Source organism: Thermobia domestica, chromosome 8 (assembly GCF_964235325.1).
Source record: "Thermobia domestica chromosome 8, izTheDome1.hap1.1, whole genome shotgun sequence".
Lineage (NCBI taxonomy): Eukaryota > Metazoa > Arthropoda > Insecta > Zygentoma > Lepismatidae > Thermobia > Thermobia domestica.
Genome location: NC_137461.1, coordinates 32,880,793 through 32,905,284, shown reverse-complemented (window position 1 = coordinate 32,905,284; position 24,492 = coordinate 32,880,793). Strand labels below are relative to the sequence as shown.

Sequence of the window (24,492 nt, the reverse complement as noted above, 5' to 3'; positions counted from 1 at the left end):
AAAAGATAAGTTTATTAGTTTATTTATTTTTGGTAGGGGTGAATTATCGTAAGGAAAAGTTTCAATTCATATACTGTAGCTTGGTACAGTGCTAAGTAATCCTGAAAGGCAAAATCAGATCAAAGAAAATTTGAAAAATTCAAATGTTTTTATTTTTAAAAATACTTACTGCTGACTGCCTGACCACATAATAACATATAAGTGACCACTTGTGAATAATAGAAAATTACTAATAGTACGAATGAAATCAAATTTGGTTTTGTATAATTTCAACATCTATTTAAACTATTACCTTCAGGCACTGTTTCTGATGAAACTTCTTCTAAGCCTTTTGATTTGATTTTCTCTGACGCACTTGCAGTTGGAACTGAAACATCAAACTTTTTACTATTAAGCATCGGTATCCTCATGAGCACAAGTTCTTTGCTTCGAAATTTGGTATTTAGTATAGAACAAAAAGATTACTTACCCTATATTGAAATGGATGTATGAAGTCATAATATTATTAATGTAATAAAAAAGGTTATTTACCTTTCACATACGAGTCGGAAATATCAGAAATAATCTAGTTGTAACGAAAATTTGTAATAATAAATGTCAGTGGTTAAAGAATTCTGACAAGTTCTGATTGATCTAAGCTTATACGTTTTTAACTTCTACGACTTGCAAACACAGCGCCATCATTTTTCATTTATTTAAACTTTCTCTGTGTGATCAAGACGACCAAGTTTAAGAGTAACGAAACGAAAATTTCGAACTTTTCGAAAACAAATTTTCTTTCATATCCGGAGAACTTTTTCGTGCAAATCAAAGTGTAATAACGAGAGAAATAAACGCTGTGTAAGTAAAATAATCATAAAAATCATAGGCGTTTCTAATTCTTTCTCAGATCCGATCCATGAATTTTCCTCGAGGTCTAATTTCTAATTGAACTGGTAAGTTACAACAGTGGTTCATTACAATCAATTGCAAAACATGATCTCTTGAAACTATCAAAATTTAGCAGTTCAAAATATTTTCATTAAATTCAAACTTAAACACCATCATACATCAATGAAGTATGCTGTGTTAATTTGAAATCTTTAATTAAATAACTTGATATTTCCTACAGTATATACATATATATGCATCATGAGGTTAAAGAAGGGAACATGTCCACAAAGCAAGCATTTTAGGAATCAAAGTAAAACTGTATAAGTAGTAGACTTTCTATTCAATAACCACCAAATTTATACTGAAATTTGAGAAGTATAAACTATATCTGCCACATGTGCAGCAAAGCACGAGAATAATATAGGTGATTATACGGAGTCTGAAAACTCATTTTGAAATTTATTGATCTCAATTCCTTTATTGAAATGACGATTTGCATATGTATTTGTTGCCCATTTTTTCACTTTCGTAAATACTTAAAATTTCGACTATTATGTTTAGAAAATATCTATTAGATTTTAGAAGATATTTTAGAAGGGCTAAATATTATTGTTTTCAAACTGATACAATCACAAATATGTAAAAGTAAAAAGATATCATTCTAAAGTGGTATAATTATTTCCTGATAAGAAACTATTCTAAGCACACAGAACAAAAATAATAGTTACCCCTGTAAACCTCCCTAATGTGCAACACCTTATTTGACATGTAAAATTGTTTGAATTCTGTTTTCAAGACAATCATAGGTATTGCAACTGTGTTTTGTCGATGTGTATTCACCCACTCAATTGTTGATCTCGTGGATTCAGTAACATATGAAAATATCTATTTCTACGTTACGCCCGCCTGTGGCAATTAGTACTAAAGATTTTGAATTTTATTTCAATATAGGGACTTAGTAGCTCAGATCACGTAGAATAGTGTGATTGAACTTTCCTCAAATCGTAATAAAATGCATTCAGCCCGGTGTTTATTACTAATTTATTATAAAGGTATGACGGAAATTGCAACATCTGATTGCTGAAAACGTCTAAATAAAAGAAGGTATTCACATTCATACTCATTTGTATTAGATCCAAGTAATTGTGCGGAAGGAAACGAGTACAATCATTTAACCTTCTGAAGTTTGAATCAGACACTCTGAACAAAGTTCTTCAATTGATGTTAGATGTTGACGAAGTTTTACTTTATTCGAGTAGAAATAAAATCGCCACTTGTCAAAATACAATACGCATAGTTGTTCTTCTACACTTCGCTGTCTCCTCTTGAGACGAACACAGGCATGCAGCTTTATGATAGGCAGTGCGAAGTGGATTCTTCTGTAGTACTCTCTACAGAAATATCTACTATTCTGTAGTACTATTTAAAATATCCACTATAGTTCCCTCACAATGCTCTTTCGTGAATTAGTTCGAATGCTCTTTCGTGAATTGTGAACTACCACAGTAATGTCTGCCTTGTATAAAACCTATCATTTAGCAGGACTGAAGGTTGTCAGCGGTCTTCTAGATTACAATATCGTTTGAATTCCTATTAATCTATAAACGTTATGCATATGCATCTGAATACTCAAACACAATGACTAGTTTTTACCATTCAATTATATTGTTTCATCGATATTCCCTGTCAAACTATGCAGCTGGAATATTCAATCCACTTAAATACAATAGCTATTCATTGAAAATGATGACAAGTATGTTCAGACATTGCTAATGGTTTGTTATCTGCGGCAATTGATAGGGACCAATGTTAATCCTAGAGAGAGCCCCAGCGGACTACGTTTTGTGCTGCACACTTAAAATATTAAAAATCAAAACAGAAAATATTTAATATAAATGCTTTTCTTCTGTGAACAGTGCGTAGTGTAAATGTGAAATAGGTTTTCTAGTGTTTTTCTAAGTGAATCAGAATGCATGAACTGTTTCTAAAACAAAGAATGCGATGCATCTTCTCTCTAAAGGGTGATAAAACAAAGAATAAATTGATAATGTGTGTTTTAGTTTTAGAATATTTGTGAGATATGTGTGGAATGTGTTGACTTTTTAATACGTTGTGTACTTACTTCCCCTACTTTGTTTTATTTTGTTCTCCAATGATTTCAATTTCCAAGCATCTATTGTTTCGCTCGAAAGTGTGTCTTCTGTTGAGTCAGATTCAAGTGAAGGTGATGCTGAAATGTCAAAATTGTGTTTGTAATGACTGTTACAGATATAGTTATTCAATACCAACTGTAAATCTAATTGTGGAACACAGAGATTTAAAATTCTTCAAACAAACATTTGAAATATGGTGCTGAATACACTAGATATTTTATCTTTTCTTTATAATACTATAAGAGTATATAGGATAATTCTTAAAATATTCGGCAGGAGCACCTTGGCCCACCACCATAATTTGGGAGTGGTGCTTAGGACCACCTTCCTTAAAATTTGCAAGTTCCCTAAATTAAAAATTTCGAAACGTAATATAGGTTAAGATTATGTACATATCAATTTGGTTAATTAATCTTATGTCCAAAAATGTGTACAAATTGTGAACAATTCAAATTTCTGTGGTTGGGCCACTTTCATCTTCTTTCTGAAAGGCTTCGTCACGTTATTTCCATACATGGGAGAGTGTAGTGTTCCATTGTATTTGTACGTCATGGGTACACCGATGCATCGATCATAAAGTTTGGTAAAGGTACATTGGCTCACCCATTAGACATGGAAATTGTCAGGAAATAAATATCGTTATATATTTCAAGTCTGGGGCATTGATGGTTTTGCTTGTCCCCTTCTATACATAAATATTGTCAAGATGTAAACGTAAGCAAAACATTTACTCCGTGATAGAATATTGTCTTTCAGCATTCAATAAAAGGGTCATATGATATGTTTACATTGACAAATCCATCTTAAAATTTGGGAGTGATAAATTATCTTACCCCTTAAATTTTGAAATTGTCAAGAATTAAGGTTTGGAAAATTTTCACTAGGACTAGTATTTACTTCTGTAAATTTGATTCGTTCTGTTTATCTACTTCTATGGATTAACAAAATTGCCAAATGTACGTAATTGATACACGTTACCCCATTGTAATTTACTGACCTTATATATTATCCTTGATTTATCTCTATTGCATAATATGGTCATATGGCATTTATCACAGTTTTTGACAATTCCTATATGTAAGGACTGAGCTAATGTTCCACTTCCAAAATTAAATTAAGTAAATAACCTACTACGTGGTAAAACGTATTACTTACGTTTATAATTCGACAACTTTTACCCATAGATGGTACAAGCAGAACAAACCAAATTTATAGAAATATATAACCGAACTTTGGAGAATATTTACCGATATTTAATTTCTGATAACTCATACATTTTAAGAGTGGGCCAATGTACGCATTCCAAAATTTATGCGTGCTGTGTCACTGAAAAACGACCTATGAAGTAGAACGGACCCATGCAGAGACAGACTTTTAAATATAACCAAGTAACGTGTCAAGAAGTAATGTCAGAATGTCCGAAATTTCAATTTTTGCTACTTTTTACTAGAGGTGTATAACCTATTTCTCTACTGCAATAGTAAAGTTTTAATTTATGCAATTTCCAAAACAAGCGATGAACCTATTCTTCGCTCTCAAAATTTTTGGGTGGGCCAAAATATTCCTGGGAAACATTTTAGGAGGGTTTCTATGTAATTTTAGGTCATTACTCCCGAGAAAAGGCAACCTGTTTTTTTACTGAGTCACATAAATGGAAAACCTACATGCTGCTATATCCATCAGCAGTTTAATTCTTAAGAGTGTATGATGTTAGAATATCTTCAAAATTGAGAAATATTGATTATCATCTGGAAAATCATTAGTGTGATAAAGAAAAACTTAGACAATCCTTGAATTCGTTAATCTTTATGTTAATTCTTAAACTCTTCCTTCAACCTAGGTTGTAAATAGCAAGGTTTACATATAATAGTTTTGGCAAGATGTGAAGCAAACTGATTGGCCTTTCAGTTTTGTATTGGCTTATTGGATTTTCTAAATGTATTAGGCTATAACTTGTCATCAGGTAGAGTCAGAGATCATGAGATGAGGGAGAGATCATGAGATGAGGGAAGTTCGAGCACTTAAAAGAGATGTTTTGGCATTGGGAACGAATACAATGGCACTAATCTAAAGCTTGCCAATTAATTAATCATATTAAACACGTATTCCATATGTAATTTGTGAGTGAAATAGTGGTTAGCGTTATCCGAACTCTTACATAGTTTAAGAGTGTTTCTAAGGGCTGAGTGGTTATATCTACAATAGAACTTGCTGTAAAATTATGAGTGTCTCGAGAGAGAATTTTTAGTCAATGTGTTTTTAGACGACACACTTGTAAAATGGAAATTTCGTAATTTTACTGCACCTTTTATAAGTATCTACATGACAAAAACTACCTGATTACAAGTAAAATAAAGTTACTACGAAAGCAAGTAGACTATTTCGACAATTATCTGCGGAAAAATAGCTCTAAATTCTATTACTCTTAGTGACGGTATAAACTTATAGTGTCATCCATTGCTTTTCTATAATTGAAAATTTACTTTGAATAATTATATTTCTGAAAATGTCATAACTAACGGTTTTCTAATTATAATCTAACTGCGAACATAAATAATTTTATTGGAGTTGTTTCGAATTTTTTTATATTTTTGTAACTATGTCTATCAATGCAAGGTTTAGTAAAAGACAAAGTTGTTTATAACACGAGTGAAATATGATACATTGAAAGAGTTAAAGCAGCATGATCGTATTAATTGAAGCAACACACAAGGGCTATTCATTTACAGCAATAAATTGTGAGAGCGAGCTCACAACAACCAATAATTATGAAAACGTCATACACGTTCCCAATAAAGAAAACAGTATGACGGGTCACACAAAGCTATTTCTCTGTTTAATTTTAGACCAAGAACATACCACCCTTTCACAAATTGATATGCATAAAGTAAACCACATGATATCACATTTTCCAATTACACAAAAATGTAGGACATTAACAAGACACAGTGAGATCACAAAGATACACAATCAACAACTTCAAAGCACATTTGCTCACTATGTACACTGTGTTTGATGCAATGATACACAGTTAGAAAACTTGATAAATATTTATAGCTGTCTTACTAACTAGATATGTGAAATATTTAACAGTGAAACACGTTGACATCACAAACACCCCTAACAGAAAATCAAGCTGCTCACCGTAATCATCACGGTACTGTATTACATTGGAACAAAGTGATATCCCTAAGTGGAACGACAAACACATTAATTTCTAAAACAATCATCAGTATCTCAAGGACAGTAATTATGAATAATAGCGAATATATAGAATATATAGAAAAAATACATAAAAATGCACTTATATGATTTTCTCCATATTTCTAGATTATTACCTTCAGGTGTTTCTATTGACCCTTCTGTGGATTCTATAGGTTCTTCTGTTGTGGGCTCGGTAGTAGTAGGTACTGAAATGTCAAAGTATCTGCTATTATACTATTGTAAATTTCACAATGTATATTCCTCGATCTTTCTTCTGGATAAATTTAAAGAATGTGCACCTTTCATTTATTTACTTTCTTTAGGGAGCAAGTTCGAAAGCTTTCAACACTTATGCGTTTCTTATTTGGATCAGGATATATGAATTCTTCATAACTTAATTATAATGGGTACCGTATATTGAAGCTGGTTATTATGAAAACAAACTAAGAGTGCGTAATGCAATTTGGAGACTAAATCACAGATAGTGTAGGTATGTATTTATTAACTGAAGAGTGAGATAAAGTTACTTTGTATAAAATTATTCTGTACTTACAACGTCGAGTTGGTCTTATGGGTGGTTTCCTTGACGGGGGTGTGGTAGTTTCTCCTTCCTCCTCAGAACTACTTTCATCAATGATAGGTTTTCTAGTGGGTTTAGCTGAAATATTAATTCGCTTAGTTATGTTTCATGTTCATTTAAAAACGTGTATGCTTATATTAGTATGATTATGCTTTCAAAACAATATAGGCATTTTGGAAAATATTTGTATCAGACCTAAACTCAAAAATGATATAGCAGTGGGATTGAAACGTGTAGAATTAGCAAAATAAATAAAAAATTTAAAACTTTACGTGCTAACTAAATATCGTTATAGAGTAAATGATCTTCTGTAGACTGCGGATTCTGTATTACACGTGATGTGATTCAAAGTATATTTCAATGGCTTAGATCCTTTATTATACAGAGCTAGCAGTTTTGAAATATCTCTCGAACTTCGTAGTTCGAAATTTCATCATTAGATGCCGTAAAGATATTAATTAATACATTGTTACCACCAGGTCAACAACCGTGTGTTAAACGTCCAAATGGCGGTCAAAAGCCTATCGAGCGATTCAATACGCTTCAATTTAGAAGCAGATTTGAGCGACAGTGATTGTGCTTTGTCTGAAGGAGAGCTATTGAACGATTGTGAGAATAATCCAGAACACGTAGCAATAGAAACTTCAGATAGGTGAGGTAACTAACCTAGAGATAATAATTTTCATATTCGCCTTAATTATCTTGCACTACGTGTAAACATTATTGTGATTTGTTATGGTTTCTTGATTGGAATGCAGAATATTACATACAAGAATAAAAAGGAGGCTCTAAATCTTCAAAGGGTGTACTGTATTATTTTAGCTTTTACATATTTGGAAATATAATTTTTCAGTTTGCAAAGACACCCAGTATTGTAGCAAAAGGATGCACTAAAGGGCCAAGCTTTCAAAGTGTAAACAGCTGGATATTCTGACGAAAATGTGTAAAATCACTGTATATAGAAGATGCCTATTATGAAAATAAGCCGACAGTATGTATTGTCATTTGCCTACTTAACTACAGAAGCACTAAGTATTTATTTATTAATTGAAGAGGGATGATTAGCAAGATAAATTATTTTGCATAAAATTATTCTGTACTTACGAGGTGGTGTTGGCCTCGTTGGTGGTTTCCTTGTAGTTTCTTCATCTCTTTCTTCAGACGTACTTTCATCACTGATAGGCTTTCTAGTTGATTTAGCTGAAATATTAATTTGCTTAGTTATGTATAATGTTCATTCAAAGAAAGTGAATACTTATATTAGGTGATTATAGTTTCAAAACAATATACATTTTTTAATGAAAAAGTACTTGAATATGAACTAAAATTTAAAACGCTATAGCACTGGCAGCATAACATGTAAAATTGTAACGTCTAGAATTAGCAAAATAAATTAAAATTTAACATTTTGAGTACTAATTCCATATATTTACGGAGTAAATGATCTTCTGTAGACTGCGAATTCCTATTACATGCGAGGTGATTCAAGGCATATTTCAATGATTTTGCTCCTTTATTACACAGAGCTAGCAGTTTTGAAATATCTTTCAGACTTCGTAGTATTGAATTTCATCATTACATGGCGTAAATATTCTAATTAATACCTTGTTATCACCTGGCCATCAACCATGTGTTAAACGTCCAAATGGAGGTAAGGAGCCTATCGAACGATTAGATACGCTTCACTTTAGAAGCGGAATTGAGCGACACTGATGGTGGTTTGTGTCAAGGAGAGCTATTGAACGATTGTGAGAATAATTAAGACTATGTAGCAATGGAAATATCAGATAGGTGAGGTAAGTAACCTTAAGATAATAATTCTCATATTCGCCTTATTTTCCTTCCACTGCATGTAAATGCTATTTGTTATTTGAAATGGTTTCTTGATTAGAATACAGAATATTGCATACAAGAATAAAGAGCAAGTTCTAAAACTTCAAAGGGTGTGTGTTGTATTATTTTAACTTTTCTATACTTGGAAATATAATTTTTCAGTTTGCAAAAATGCCTAACATTCTTGAAAAAGCCTGCATTAAAGGGCCAAGCTTTCAAAGTGTTAACAGCTGGATATTCTGAAGAAAATGTACATAATCACTGTATATTGTGGCTGACTCTTATGAAAAAAACCCGATAGTACTTAGTGTCATTTGTCTCCTGAACTAAACAAGCTGTAAGTATGTATTTATTAACTGAAGAGGTGTGATTAGCAAGATAAAGTTATTTTGCATAAAATTAATCTGTACTTACAAGGTGGTGTTGGCCTTATGGGTGGTTTCCTTGTAGTTTCTTCATCATCTTCTTCAGAAGTACTTTCGTCACTGATAGGCTTTCTAGTTGATATAGCTGAAATATTAATTCGTTAGTAATGCATCATGTTCATTTTAAGAAAGTGAATACTTATATTAGGTGATTACAGTTTCAAAACAATACATACTTTTTAAATAAAATTACTTTATAAGTAAAAAATTGAAAAATATTATACCAGTGGCGGTATGACGTGTAAATCTGTAACGTGTAGAATTAGCAAAATAAATTAAAAATTACCACCTTGCGTGCTAATTAAACTTATTTGCAGGGTAAATGATCTTGTTTAGACTGAGGATTCCGTATTACACATGATGTGATTCAAAGTATATTTCAATGAGTTTGCTCCTTTTTTACACGGAGTTAGCAATTTTGAAACATCTTTCGGATTTCGTAGTTCGGAGTTTCGTCATTAGTTGCCGTAAAGACCCTAATTAATATCTTCTTACCACCAGGTCAAAAAGCATGTGCTTAACCGTCCAAATGGCTGTCAAAAGCCTATCGAGCGATTCAATACGCTTCAATTTAGAAGCGGAATTGAGCAACAGTAATGGTAGTTTGTGGGAAGGAGAGCTATTGAACGATTGTGAGAATAATCCAGACTATGTAGCAATAAGAATATCGGATATGTCAGGTAAGTAACTTTGAGGTAATAATTCTCACATTCGCCTTAATTTTCCTTGCACTACCTGTAAATGCTATTTTTTGATTTGTAATGGTTTTTTGATTGGAATACAGAATATTGCATATAAGAATAAAGAGGAGTTGGTTAAAACTCCCACAGTCAAAATTCTCACACTCAGAAAATGTCAAAACGCTCCACAAACGGCCTTAACCAACCATACAAATGAACAAATCTCCCAAATGCGCCAACGGTCAAATCTACCATAGCCAAAACTCTCATACAGTTAAGCGGTTATAACCTCAACGGGCATAACGCCCACAGAAACAGCCATAACTCCCACACTAATGAATACATTTCGTAAATCCTCAAAAGATCATAACTTCCACCGGAAAAGTTCCCACACTCAAAAATTGTCACAAAGCCCACACAATCTGTCATAACTCCCACAGAAATGGACATATCTCCCAAATGCACCGACTGTCAAACTCCCACAGTCAATACGCCATTACAAATGGACAGAACTCACGCTCATAGCAACGGTCGGAATCCCCACATAAATGGACAGTACACCTATACAGAAGGACAAAACTCCCACACTTTCAAATGATCGTGGGTACTCGCCTTGCAAATTTCACACGCTGAAAATAGTTAAATGAAATCCAGGAAACGCCTACGATCCAAGGTGGACAAAATAATAGGTGGACAAATCCCTTAAACTTTGGATCATAAGGGTTTTATTGACTTCTTTTTATTATTTTCAGCGTTTGAATCTTACAAGACGTGCAACCAGGATCATTTCAAAGTGCGGGAGATTTCTTCATTGTGTGCAAGTTTTGCCCATATATGTGAGGATTGTTACGGTTATTATGTTTGAATGTTTTGTCTGTATGTGTGGGAGTTGTGGCCGATTCTGTAAACGTTTTGACATTTCTGAGTTTGGAGGTTTTGGCTGTGGGATTTACGACCGTTCCTGCATTTGGGATATTTGTCCGTTTGTGTGGGAGTAATGATGGAATCTGTGTTCGTTTTAACACTTCTTGATTCTGGGAGCTTTGGTTGCTGGTGTTTTGACCGTTCGTCCATTTGAAAGATTTGTCCTCTCGTGTGGGAATTATGACCGATTTTGTGGGCGTTTTGGCATTTGCTGAGTATAGGAGTTTTGGCTGTGGAAATTTTCACCTAGATACGAATAAACAGCAAGCTCTTAACATTCAAACGGTGTATGCTCTATTATTATATCTTTTCTGTATTTGGAAATATAATTTTTCAATATGAAAAAAAAACAGCATTCTTGAAAAGCCCACACTAAAGGCACAGGCTTTAGAAGTGTTAACAGCTGAATATTCTGAAGAAAATGTACGAAATCACTGTATATTGAGGCTGACTCTTATGAAAATAAACCGACAGTACGTAGTGTCATTTGTCTCCTGAACTAAACAAGCTGTAAGTATGTATTTATTAATTGAAGAGTGATGATGAGCGAGATAAAGTTATTTTACATAAAATTATTCTGTACTTACAAGGTGGTGTTGGCCTGATTGGTGGTTTCCTTGTTGTTTCTTCTTCTTTCTCTTCAGAAGTACTTTCATCACTGATAGGCTTTCTAGTTGATATAGCTGAAATATTAATTTGGTTAGTTATGTATAATGTTCATTCAAGGAAAGTGAATACTTATATTAAGTAATTATTGTTTCAAAACAATATAGATTTTTTTAAAAAACCGTACTTGCATATGAACTCAATTCTAAAATATTATAGCACTAGCAGTATAATATGTAAAATTATAACGTGTAGAATTAGCAAAATAAATTAAGACAACATTTTGAGTACTAATTTGAGTACTATTTACTATTCCATATATTTACGGAGTAAATGATCTTCTGTAGACTGCGAATTCAAATTACATGTGAGGTGATGCAAAGCATATTTCAATGGTTTTGCTCTTTTATTACACAGAGCTAGCAGCTTTGAAATATCTCTCACACCATGAAGTTCGGAATTTCATCATTACATGGCGTAAAGATTCTAATTAATACCTTGTTACCACCTGGTCAAAAACCATGTGTTAAACGTCCAAATGGAGGTCAGAAGCCTATCGAACGATTCAATACGCTTCAATTTAGAAGCGGAATTGAGCGACGTGATAGTGGCATGTCTGAAGAAGACCTATTGAACGATTGTGAGAGTAATCCAGACTATGTAGCAATAGAAATATTATATAGGTGGGATAATTAACCTTAAGATAATAATTCTCATATTCGCCTTATTTTCCTTCCACTGCATGTAGATGCTATTTGTGATTTATAATGGTTTCTTCATTACAATACAGAATATTACATACAAGTATAAAGAGCAAGTTCTAAAACTTCAAAGGGTATGTGTTGTATTACTTTTTACTTTTCTATATTTGGAAATATAATGTTTCAGTTTGCAAAAACGCCCAGCATTCTTGGAAAAGCCTGCACTAAAGGGCCAAGCTTTCAAAGTGTTAACAGCTGGATATTCTGAAGAAAATGTACAAAATCACTGTATATTGAGGCTGACTATTATGAAAATAAACCGACAGTACGTAGTGTCATTTGTCTCCTGAACTAAAGAAGCTGTAAGTATGTATTTATTAACTGAAGAGGGAATATTGGCAAGATAAAGTAATTTTGCATAAAATTATTCTGTACTTAAAAGGTGGTGTTGACCTGATTGGCAGTTTCCTTCTGGTTTCTCTTTCTTTTTCTTCAGAAATAATTTCATCACTGATATGCTTTCTAGTTAATTTAGCTGAAATATTAATTCGCTGAGTAATGCATCATGTTCATTCCAAGAAAGTGAATACTTATATTAGGTGATTATAGTATCAAAACAATACATACTTTTTTTAAATAAAATTACTTGTATAAGTACTAAATTAAAAAAATGTTATACCAGTGGAAGTATGACGTTTAAATCTGTAACGTGTAGAATTAGCAAAATAAATTAAAAATTACCACCTTGCGTGCTAATTCCACATATTTACGGAGTAAATGATCTTGTGTAGACTGAAGATTCCGTGTTGCACGTGATGTGATTCAAAGTATATTTCAGTGGTTTAGCTCCTTTATTACACGGAGTTAGCAATTTTGAAACATCTCTCGGATTTCGTGGTTCGGAGTCTCATCATTAGAAGGCGTAAAGATCCTAATTAATATCTTCTTACCACCAGGTCAAAACCATGTGCTTAATCGTCCAAAATGGCGGTCAAAACCCTATCGAGCGATTCAATACGCTTCAATTTAGAAGCGGAATTGAGCGACAGTAATGGTAGTTTGTGTGAAGGAGAGCTATTGAACGATTGTGAGAATAATCCAGACTATATAGCAATAGGAATATCGGATATGTCAGGTAAGTAACTTTGAGGTAATAATTCTCACATTCGCCTTAATTTTCCTTGCACTACCTGTAAATGCTATTTGTGATTTGTAATGGTTTTTTGATTGGAATACAGAATATTGCATATAAGAATAAAGAGGAGTTGGTTAAAACTCCCACAGTCAAAATTCTCACACTCAGAAAATGTCAAAACGCTCCACAAACGGCCTTAACCAACCATACAAATGAACAAATCTCCCAAATGCGCCAACGGTCAAAGCTACCATAGCCAAAACTCTCATACAGTTAAGCGGTTATAACCTCAACGGGCATAACGCCCACAGAAACAGCCATAACCCCCACACTAATGAATAAATTTCGTAAATCCTCAAAAGATCATAACTTCCACCGGAAAAGTTCCCACACTCAAAAATTGTCACAAAGCCCACACAGTCTGTCATAACTCCCACAGAAATGGACATATCTCCCAAATGCACCGACTGTCAAACTCCCACAGTCAATACGCCATTACAAATGGACAGAACTCACGCTCATAGCAACGGTCGGAATCCCCACATAAATGGACAGTACACCTATACAGAAGGACAAAACTCCCACACTTTCAAATGATCGTGGGTGCTCGTCTTGCAAATTTCACACGCTGAAAATAGTTAAATGAAATCCAGGAAACGCCTACGATCCAAGGTGGACAAAATAATAGGTGGACAAATCCCTTAAACTTTGGATCATAAGGGTTTTATTGACTTCTTTTTATTATTTTCAGCGTTTGAATCTTACAAGACGTGCAACCAGGATCATTTCAAAGTGCGGGAGATTTCTTCATTGTGTGCAAGTTTTGCCCATATATGTGAGGATTGTTACGGTTATTATGTTTGAATGTTTTGTCTGTATGTGTGGGAGTTGTGGCCGATTCTGTAAACGTTTTGACATTTCTGAGTTTGGAGGTTTTGGCTGTGGGATTTACGACCGTTCCTGCATTTGGGATATTTGTCCGTTTGTGTGGGAGTAATGATGGAATCTGTGTTCGTTTTAACACTTCTTGATTCTGGGAGCTTTGGTTGCTGGTGTTTTGACCGTTCGTCCATTTGGGAGATTTGTCCACTCGTGTGGGAATTATGACCGATTTTGTGGGCGTTTTGGCATTTGCTGAGTATAGGAGTTTTGGCTGTGGAAATTTTCACCTAGATACGAATAAAGAGCAAGCTCTTAACATTCAAACGGTGTATGCTCTATTATTATATCTTTTCTGTATTTGGAAATATAATTTTTCAATATGAAAAAAAAACAGCATTCTTGAAAAGCCCACACTAAAGGCACAGGCTTTAGAAGTGTTAACAGCTGAATATTCTGAAGAAAATGTACGAAATCACTGTATATTGAGGCTGACTCTTATGAAAATAAACCGACAGTACGTAGTGTCATTTGTCTCCTGAACTAAACAAGCTGTAAGTATGTATTTATTAATTGAAGAGTGATGATGAGCGAGATAAAGTTATTTTACATAAAATTATTCTGTACTTACAAGGTGGTGTTGGCCTGATTGGTGGTTTCCTTGTTGTTTCTTCTTCTTTCTCTTCAGAAGTACTTTCATCACTGATAGGCTTTCTAGTTGATATAGCTGAAATATTAATTTGGTTAGTTATGTATAATGTTCATTCAAGGAAAGTGAATACTTATATTAAGTAATTATTGTTTCAAAACAATATAGATTTTTTTTTAAAAACCGTACTTGCATATGAACTCAATTCTAAAATATTATAGCACTAGCAGTATAATATGTAAAATTATAACGTGTAGAATTAGCAAAATAAATTAAAACAACATTTTGAATACTATTTTGAGTACTATTTACTATTCCATATATTTACGGAGTAAATGATCTTCTGTAGACTGCGAATTCCAATTACATGTGAGGTGATGCAAAGCATATTTCAATGGTTTTGCTCTTTTATTACACAGAGCTAGCAGCTTTGAAATATCTCTCACACCATGAAGTTCGGAATTTCATCATTACATGGCGTAAAGATTCTAATTAATACCTTGTTACCACCTGGTCAAAAACCATGTGTTAAACGTCCAAATGGAGGTCAGAAGCCTATCGAACGATTCAATACGCTTCAATTTAGAAGCGGAATTGAGCGACGTGATAGTGGCATGTCTGAAGAAGACCTATTGAACGATTGTGAGAGTAATCCAGACTATGTAGCAATAGAAATATTATATAGGTGGGATAATTAACCTTAAGATAATAATTCTCATATTCGCCTTATTTTCCTTCCACTGCATGTAGATGCTATTTGTGATTTATAATGGTTTCTTCATTACAATACAGAATATTACATACAAGTATAAAGAGCAAGTTCTAAAACTTCAAAGGGTATGTGTTGTATTATTTTAACTTTTCTATATTTGGAAATATAATGTTTCAGTTTGCAAAAACGCCCAGCATTCTTGGAAAAGCCTGCACTAAAGGGCCAAGCTTTCAAAGTGTTAACAGCTGGATATTCTGAAGAAAATGTACAAAATCACTGTATAATGAGGCTGACTATTATGAAAATAAACCGACAGTACGTAGTGTCATTTGTCTCCTGAACTAAAGAAGCTGTAAGTATGTATTTATTAACTGAAGAGGGAATATTAGCAAGATAAAGTAATTTTGCATAAAATTATTCTGTACTTAAAAGGTGGTGTTGACCTGATTGGCAGTTTCCTTCTGGTTTCTCTTTCTTTTTCTTCAGAAATAATTTCATCACTGATATGCTTTCTAGTTAATTTAGCTGAAATATTAATTCGCTGAGTAATGCATCATGTTCATTCCAAGAAAGTGAATACTTATATTAGGTGATTATAGTATCAAAACAATACATAGCCCTTTTTTACATAAAATTACTTGTATAAGTACTAAATTAAAAAATGTTATACCAGTGGAAGTATGACGTTTAAATCTGTAACGTGTAGAATTAGCAAAATAAATTAAAAATTACCACCTCGCGTGCTAATTCCACATATTTACGGAGTAAATGATCTTGTGTAGACTGAAGATTCCGTGTTGCACGTGATGTGATTCAAAGTATATTTCAGTGGTTTAGCTCCTTTATTACACGGAGTTAGCAATTTTGAAACATCTTTCGGATTTCGTGGTTCGGAGTCTCATCATTAGAAGGCGTAAAGATCCTAATTAATATCTTCTTACCACCAGTTCAAAAACCATGTGCTTAATCGTCCAAAATGGCGGTCAAAACCCTATCGAGCGATTCAATACGCTTCAATTTAGAAGCGGAATTGAGCGACAGTAATGGTAGTTTGTGTGAAGGAGAGCTATTGAACGATTGTGAGAATAATCCAGACTATATAGCAATAGGAATATCGGATATGTCAGGTAAGTAACTTTGAGGTAATAATTCTCACATTTGTCTTAATTTTCCTTGCACTACCTGTAAATGCTATTTGTGATTTGTAATGGTTTCTTGATTGGAATACAGAATATTGCATATAAAAATAAAGAGGAGCAGGTTAAAACTCCGACACTCAGAAAATGTCGAAACTCTCACACAAACGACCTTAGCCCACAGACAAATGGACAAATCTCCCAAATTCAAGAACAATCATAACTCCCACAGCAAAATCTTCCACACTCAGAAAATGTCATAAGACACACACATTCGGTCATAACTCCCACACAAACGGACAAATCTTCCAAATGTACGAATGGTCAAATCTCTCACAGAGGTAAGCAGTCATAACCCCGAACGGCCTTAACTCTCAAACAAATGGACAAACGTCTCACACATAGCAACGGTCACAATCACCGCATAAATGGACAAAACTCCCACACAAACGGAAAAAATTCCCAGACGCAGAAATTGTCACAGCCGGCACACAAATTGACAAAAAACCCACAACTGGACCAATCCCGCACACACTGAAATTATTGAAATTATCCGAAGTGAACAACGTGACAGGTGGACAAATCCGTTGGACTTTGGATTATAAGTGATGTTTTATTTTTTTAATATTTTCAGCGTGTGAAACTTACAAGGCGTGCAACCAGGATCATTTCAAAGTGCGGGAAATATGTCCGATTGTGTGTTAGTTTTGTCCACTTATGCGGTGGTTGTGACAATTTCTGCATGTGAGAGTCTCGTCCATTTGTGTGAGAGTTTTGTCCATTTGTGTGGGGACTGTGACCTTTGCTATGTGTGTTTGTTTTTTCCATATGTGTGGGAGTTATTACCGATGTTGTGGGCGTTTTGACATTTCTTGATTCTGGGAGCTTTGGCTGTTGGGGTTTTGACCGTTCGTGAATTTGGGAGATTTGTCCACTTGTTTGGGAATTGTGACCGATTTTTATGGTGTTTTGACATATCTTGAATATAGGAGTTTTAGCTGTGGAAGTTTTGACCTAGATACGAATAAAGAGCAAGCTCTTAACATTCAAACGGTGTATGCTCTATTATTATATCTTTTCTGTATTTGGAAATATAATTTTTCAGTATGAAAGAAACCAGCATTCTTGAAAAGCCTACACTAAAGGCACAGGCTTTCGAAGTGTTAACAGCTGAATATTCTGAAGAAAATGTACAAAATCACTGTATATTGAGGCTGACTCTTATGAAAATAAACCGACAGTACGTAGTGTCATTTGTCTCCTGAAGCAAACAAGCTGTAAGTATGTATTTATTAACTGAAGAGGGATGATTAGCAAGATAAAGTTATTTTGCATAAAATTAATCTGTACTTACAAGGTGGTGTTGGCCTTATTGGTGGTTTTCTTGTAGTTTCTTCATCATCTTCTTCAGAAGTACTTTCGTCACTGATAGGCTTTCTAGTTGATATATCTGAAATATTAATTCGTTAGTAATCCATCATGTTCGTTCTAAGAAAGTGAATAATTATATTAGGTGATTATAGTTCAAAACAATACATACTTTAAAAATAAAATTACATGTATACGTACTAAATTGTAAAATATTATACCAGTGGCAGTATGACGTGTAAATCTGTAACGTGTAGAATTAGCAAAATAAATTAACAATTACCGCCTTGCGTGCTAATTAAACATATTTGCAGGGTAAATGATCTTGTTTAGACTGAGGATTCCATATTACACGTGATGTGACTAGGGAGGGGTCACTTGGGCTTGTTTTTTCCTACTGCGCATGCGGAAACTCTTGACGCAGATTGGCTGGCGCAGGTCACGTGACTCCGCCCCTGGCCCCCCCTTCACGCTGATAGGCTAGCCCCGCCCCGGCCACGCCACACGGTCACGGCTCCGGCACCGCCCACCTTGAGACGTCCACCCACGGTCTTTTACGACCTCCAATTTACGAGTGATATTTGTTCCTTTTTATGAACTACTGCGCACCTCGGGATATGCCACGCTGATTGTTCGGCGCCTCTCCCTGCTCACTGGACTCACGTACTGCGCACCTTGGGATTTGGGAGTTTTCGAACAGGCCACCACCCCTTATTTTACCATAGCAGTGGAGACTACGAACACATACCGTAGCAGATAATACATAAGATTCGTTCCCTTTTATGAGCACTTTTATAGCAGAGCAGATAACATATTCTCCAACCGCCTATTTAACATAGCAGAGCTAATAAAAGAGCATGGCTTATTATCAAGTGAAGACTATGAACACATAGCAGAGCAGATAATACATAAGACTAAGTAACGCCCTGAACCGTCCAACGACTTCCATTTTCGAAGTGTATTTGTTCCCTTTTATGATCACTTTTTCCACCCCTTATTTTATCATAGCAGAGAATAATGGGGGTGTATTCGTCCTCCATTTTGTATTCAATATGGGCGCCGTGTGCTCAGAGATATGGAGGCCAATTTTTGACCTACTGCGCATATGCGCAAACTGTTCCGATTCCGCCGGAGCAGATTACGCGCAACCATAACACTGCCGTTCTCTTTTACGAAACTATGGCAACATACTAGAGCAGAGATTAAAAAATAACAAAACCACACACACACACACACACACACACACTTGATTGCTTATGCGCAGTAAAATTAAATTTTCAATTTATTACACATTGCACGCATTCGCAAAAAAAAATACAGTAGACTACAGACTAAGAGCACATAACAGACTGTTCCAGTTGCAGTGCCAGTTCCGGTTCAGGAGCAGACTACGTGCAACGAGTAGGTCGTAAAAGACTATGACCTATTTTTCATTCCCTAAATAATATAGTATACACACTTGTTACGCGGACTTCCGGTTCTGATTAAACACACACAAACACCCACACTTGGTTGCCTATGCCAAATCAAATTTAGTAGAAATAACACGCATGCGCAGAAATATTTACATTTCCGGCTCGATACGCCCTTTGAACCGATTTTGGATAAAACTAGGTATATGGGAGTTTTTGGACATGCTGATCACGAATACCATTTCTATTTTTACCTGGGTCTTATAGTTTATGTGGGATACGCCCTTTCTATGACAATTTTATCCAATTTGAATGAAACTCGGCAAATGGGGTTTTCGGACATGCTGATTACGAATATTATATTTATTTTTACCTGGGTCTTATAGTGTATGTGGGATAGACCTTTCTATGACAATTTTAATCGATTTGGATGAATCTCGGTATATAGGGGCTTTCGGACATACTGATTACGAATATTTTATTTATTTCTACCTGGGTCTCATAGTTTATGTCGGATATACCCTTTGTATGACACTTAAAACCCAATCACTCGAAAACGGAGCTACATATTGAGATGGTGTTTCCACATCTAGTAATTGGTCATCAACTGCTACAAGCTTAAAAATAAAACAATCGAAGTCAAAGGTCAAAATAGTTAAAACGTAATAACTCGAAAACGGATCCCAATATTGAGGGTGCTGTTTCCAAATCTAGTAATTGGTCATCAACTACTACAAGTTCCAAAATAATGACCATCGAGGTCAAAGGTCAAAATAATTAAAACCTAATAACTCGAAAACGGCGCCACATATTCAGATGGTGTTTCCACATTTAGTAATTGGTTATCAACTACTACAAGTTCCAAAATAATGATCATCGAGGTCTAAGGTCAAAATATTTAAAAAATAATAACTCGAAAATGGATCCACATATTGATGTGCTGTTTCCAAATCTAGTAATAGGTCACCAACTAGTACATGTTAAAAAGTACTGACTGTCGAGGTCAAAGGTCAAATAATTAAGTCTTAATAACTTGTAAACAGCGCGTCGAATAAATTTGTGTGTCCTACTCAGTTTTGTACCAAGCAAAAAAGTGAAGAATGAATAAATTTGAGTGGCTTATTTGCTATTGTACTAACGAGAAAGAAACCAAGAGAACTAGCTTAGAGAACTAGCCACTCATTTTGTGGTATTCAAATAATCAAGGGAAGAAATTTGTACTAACCTAAGAAAAGCGAAAAAGGACCATTTTAAGTAACTCCGACTTTTATACCATTTTGTACTACTTTAATAAACGAAGGAATAGATTTGAATAAAGTATTCAGTTTTGAACCACCTAGGAAAGAAGACCGAAGGAGGACCATGTTAAGTATTTAAATAAACATAGAAATAAAATTGTACACCGAGGAAAAGCAAAGGAATAGCATTTTAATGCCATTCAAATGAACGAAGGGATACATTTGGATAGAGTATTTAGTTTTGTACCAACCAGAAAAAAGAAGTGAAGAATGAATAAAATTTGGAAGGTCTATTCTTTTTTTTACCAACTGGAAAAGTGAAGAAGAGTCACTTCAACTATCTTAGAAATTTATATCATTATGTACTGTTTAACGAAACGAAAAAACGACGATTTTTAACTAGCGCAGAATTTATGTTCCTTTTGTACTACTCAAATAAACAAAAGAACAAATTTGAATATTCTATTTTTGTATCAATCAGAAAAAACAGAAGAAGAATTATTTTAACAAGTTCATAATTTCTGTACCTTTTCGTGTTATTCAAGTGAACGAAAGAATAATTTCGATGTTCTACTTTTTATACCAACGAGAAGAAATGAACTAGCTGAATATTTTATATCATCTTGTACTATTTAAATATACGTAAGAATAAATTTTAGTGACCTATTCAATTTTGTACCAATGAGAAATGCCATTTTCACTGGCTGAGAATTTTATGTCTGGGATAAATTTGAGTGGTCTATTTAGTTTTGTACCAACCTGAAAAATGCGAAGAAGGATTATTTTATATAATTTTACTACTCAAATAAACAATGGAGTACTTAGTTTTGTACCACCGAGAAAAAACAGAGAAATACAATTCTGGAATATTCAAATAAACAAAGGAATAAACTTGATTGACTTATAATTTGTGTCAACTGTAAAAAGAATCATTTTAACTAACTCAAAATTTTATATCATTTTGAACTACTCAATTAAACGAAGTAATGCATTTGAGTGAGCTATTTAATTTTGTAACAACCAGAGAAAAATCGAAGCAGAATCATCTTAAGTATTTTATATCATTTTTATACCATTTTGTATTATTTTAACAAACAAAGGAATCAATTTATATTAACCAGAAAATGCAAAAAAGGACAATTTTAACTAGCTCCGAATTTTATTTCATTTTAATCCAGTCTAATAAACGAAGGCATAAATATGAGTTAGCTATTTTCTTTTGTAGCAACGAGAAAAAAGAGAAGAATGACCATTTTTAACTGACTTAGAATTTTATACCTTTTTGTAATATTTAAACAAACGAATGGGTAAACTTGTACCAAGTGGAAGCAAAGAAATCCTATTTAACTAACTAATAATTTTTGTGCTACACCAATAAACAATGGTATCAATTCGTACTAACAGGAAAAGCAAAGAAATGCCATTTTTAACTAGCTCAGAATTTCTACACCATTTTGTACTACTTAAATAAATGAAGGGATAAATTTGAGTGATGTATTCAATTTTGTACCAACGACAAATGCCACTTTTAACTAGCTCAGAATTTCTAGACCATGTTGCACTATTTGATAAAACGAAGGAATAAAATTGTACTAACCAGAAAAAAGTGAAAAAAGACCATTTTAACTAGCTTAGAATTTATATACGTTTTGTTTAGGTGTCCTACTTTTTGTACCAGCGTGAAATGCCATTTTAACCAGCTCAGTGGTATTCAAATAAACAAAAAACTAAATTTGGATGGAAGAAGGACTATTTTAACTAGCTGAGTATTTTATACCATTTTGTATTACTCAAATAAACGAAAGAATAAAACTGTACTAACCAGAAAAAGCGAAAAAAGACCATTTTAACTAGCTCAGAATTTCTGTACATTTGTGCCATTCAAACAAACGAAAAAAATAAATTTGGATGGAGTATTTAATTTTATACCAAACAGAAAAAACGTGAAGAATGAATAAAATTTGAGTGGACTATTTCCTTTTGTACCAACTGAAAAAAGTGAAGTACTATTGTACTATTGAAATAAACGAAGGAATAAATTTGAGTAACATATTCAATATTGTACCATAAAGAGAAAAAGTGAAGAAGGTTCATTTTAACTAACTCAGCATTTTAGGATCATTTTTAGGTATTCAAATAAACGAAGGAATATGAGTGGACTATTCCATTTTCTACCAACCAGGAAGAAAACCGAAGTATGTCAATTTTAAATAACTCAGAATTTTATATCATTTTGTGCTATAAAATAAAAGAAAGAATAATTTGGGCGGTCTATTTAGTTCTTGTGCTAGATTTTGTACACCTTGTCTCAAAAAGGTTGAGCGCATTCTTTATTGGTGTTTTGAGGCAATAATTTTCTAAGTCCAGCTTCGGGTATCTTCGGGAAAAAGTAAGCCAGGTTCGAACCTCCAAGCCAGCCTTTGCAATCGGGAAAAAGTTTGCAGATTTGTTTTTCTCCTTTTAAATATAATAAGACTTGTTACCAAGTGTTTAAAAAAGCAACATTGATTGAAATACTTAATGATACAATATTTCGAAACCTTTTTTTTTAATGTCACCACATGCTTGTTTGTCATTTAGCTCTCCATACGTAATGGAACATTTAAATACGTTAAAGAATCTTTCCATATGTAAAAGAATGCTCAAAGTTAAGAAATAGAACATAATTATCGCCTGAGTACTAAAATAAAAGTCAAAGTAGAACAGAAACAGCGTTTGTAATGGATCTGAATGTCATAATTATCTTGAGATCCGTTATACATCTCTAGAAGCATAATTCTAGAAGTCCTTGTGCTAGCTCATTGGTAAGCTGTCGGATTTCAAATCATAAGGTTTTGAGTTCGAATCCCGTTTAGGTTAATTCTTTATTTAAAATTATATTTTCCTCAATGCATGAAAAATTATATAAAATAATTACATTAGAATACATAAGTTGTGTATATATAACATAATCATTGCAGAACATAGTAATTATTATGTTTAAAATATAACATCTGAGATAATTTTCACAGTAGGTCGGTATTATATATGAGGATGTAAATACAACTTAAGAAACTCGTTCAATAGCAATAAATAAATCATGTAGTGTATTTATTTGCAGCTATTTGTCATATAGAGGGTAATTCTCAACATTCATAATACAGAATGTCATTTATGTTCTTGAAAAGTTATTCGATGCATAAACAGAAGGTATAAACAGAGAATCCAAAGTCGGAACGCTCACAAAAAAATTCATGAACCCCAAAGGTCACGTGAGCAGACTGGAATTGTCCTTATGAAGCATGCCACAGCAGAAAGTCTTTACATAGATTTTCAATTCAATTCCTGATATATGCTTTTGCAATGTGGAAGTTGTAATGCCTTCAGTCGTCCTCTCTCGCTCGCTCGCTCGCTCGCTCACTCTCTATTTATACAGAATATAAAAGTGGATTTATGTGTGTATTTCAACATAATTCTGATATATCTAGAGCAATTTTAACTATATTTCTTACAGTCTGGAAAAAGAGTACTGTCGGGATACATATCAAAAATGCTAGAAACGGGTCGATATTAGTATCGAATCCATAGTTTCGTGGTCGCTTAGGTGAATGGTTCTACTTTCAATTCAAGTCCAACTAAGCTCCCATTAGCACCCAGGGTGGTTACGTAGCGACATAAAGATATCGAAATCATTCGATATTAGAATCGAATCGTAAGTTTTCAGCGCCGCTAACAGTGCAGCATTTCCCATTAGTCCACAATAGTCCACATTTCACATTAGTCCCATTGCCTAGAGGGCAACATATTTGCAGAGTGCAAAGTTTAAAACTTGAATAATATTTTATTTTTTTCCGTATGAAAAATTTATAAATCAAGAGCAAATATACTATTTCACGAACAATCCTCTTTTACTATTCTAATATGTTTAATAATAGCGTAAGAAATCTAATAGTAATTCAGAACATGTTTCACAGTTGTTATTTTTTGTTACATAGTTGTAGCTGT

At 33.8% G+C, this 24,492-nt stretch overlaps 1 protein-coding gene across 1 annotated transcript in view; it reads right to left on the bottom strand.

Annotated features, from left to right (window-relative positions):
* Window positions 1-24,492, bottom strand: part of LOC145692079 (uncharacterized) — a 290,578-nt gene that overhangs the window by 174,423 nt on the left and 91,663 nt on the right. Inside the window, exons 8-14 of the mRNA XM_081767371.1 lie at window positions 17,845-17,940; window positions 14,625-14,720; window positions 11,260-11,355; window positions 9,058-9,153; window positions 7,915-8,010; window positions 6,784-6,888; window positions 6,365-6,436 (exon numbers count right to left, since the gene is read on the bottom strand). Of these exons, the coding sequence (XP_081623497.1) occupies window positions 6,365-6,436; window positions 6,784-6,888; window positions 7,915-8,010; window positions 9,058-9,153; window positions 11,260-11,355; window positions 14,625-14,720; window positions 17,845-17,940 (657 nt within the window). The remainder of the gene's footprint in view (window positions 1-6,364; window positions 6,437-6,783; window positions 6,889-7,914; window positions 8,011-9,057; window positions 9,154-11,259; window positions 11,356-14,624; window positions 14,721-17,844; window positions 17,941-24,492) is intronic.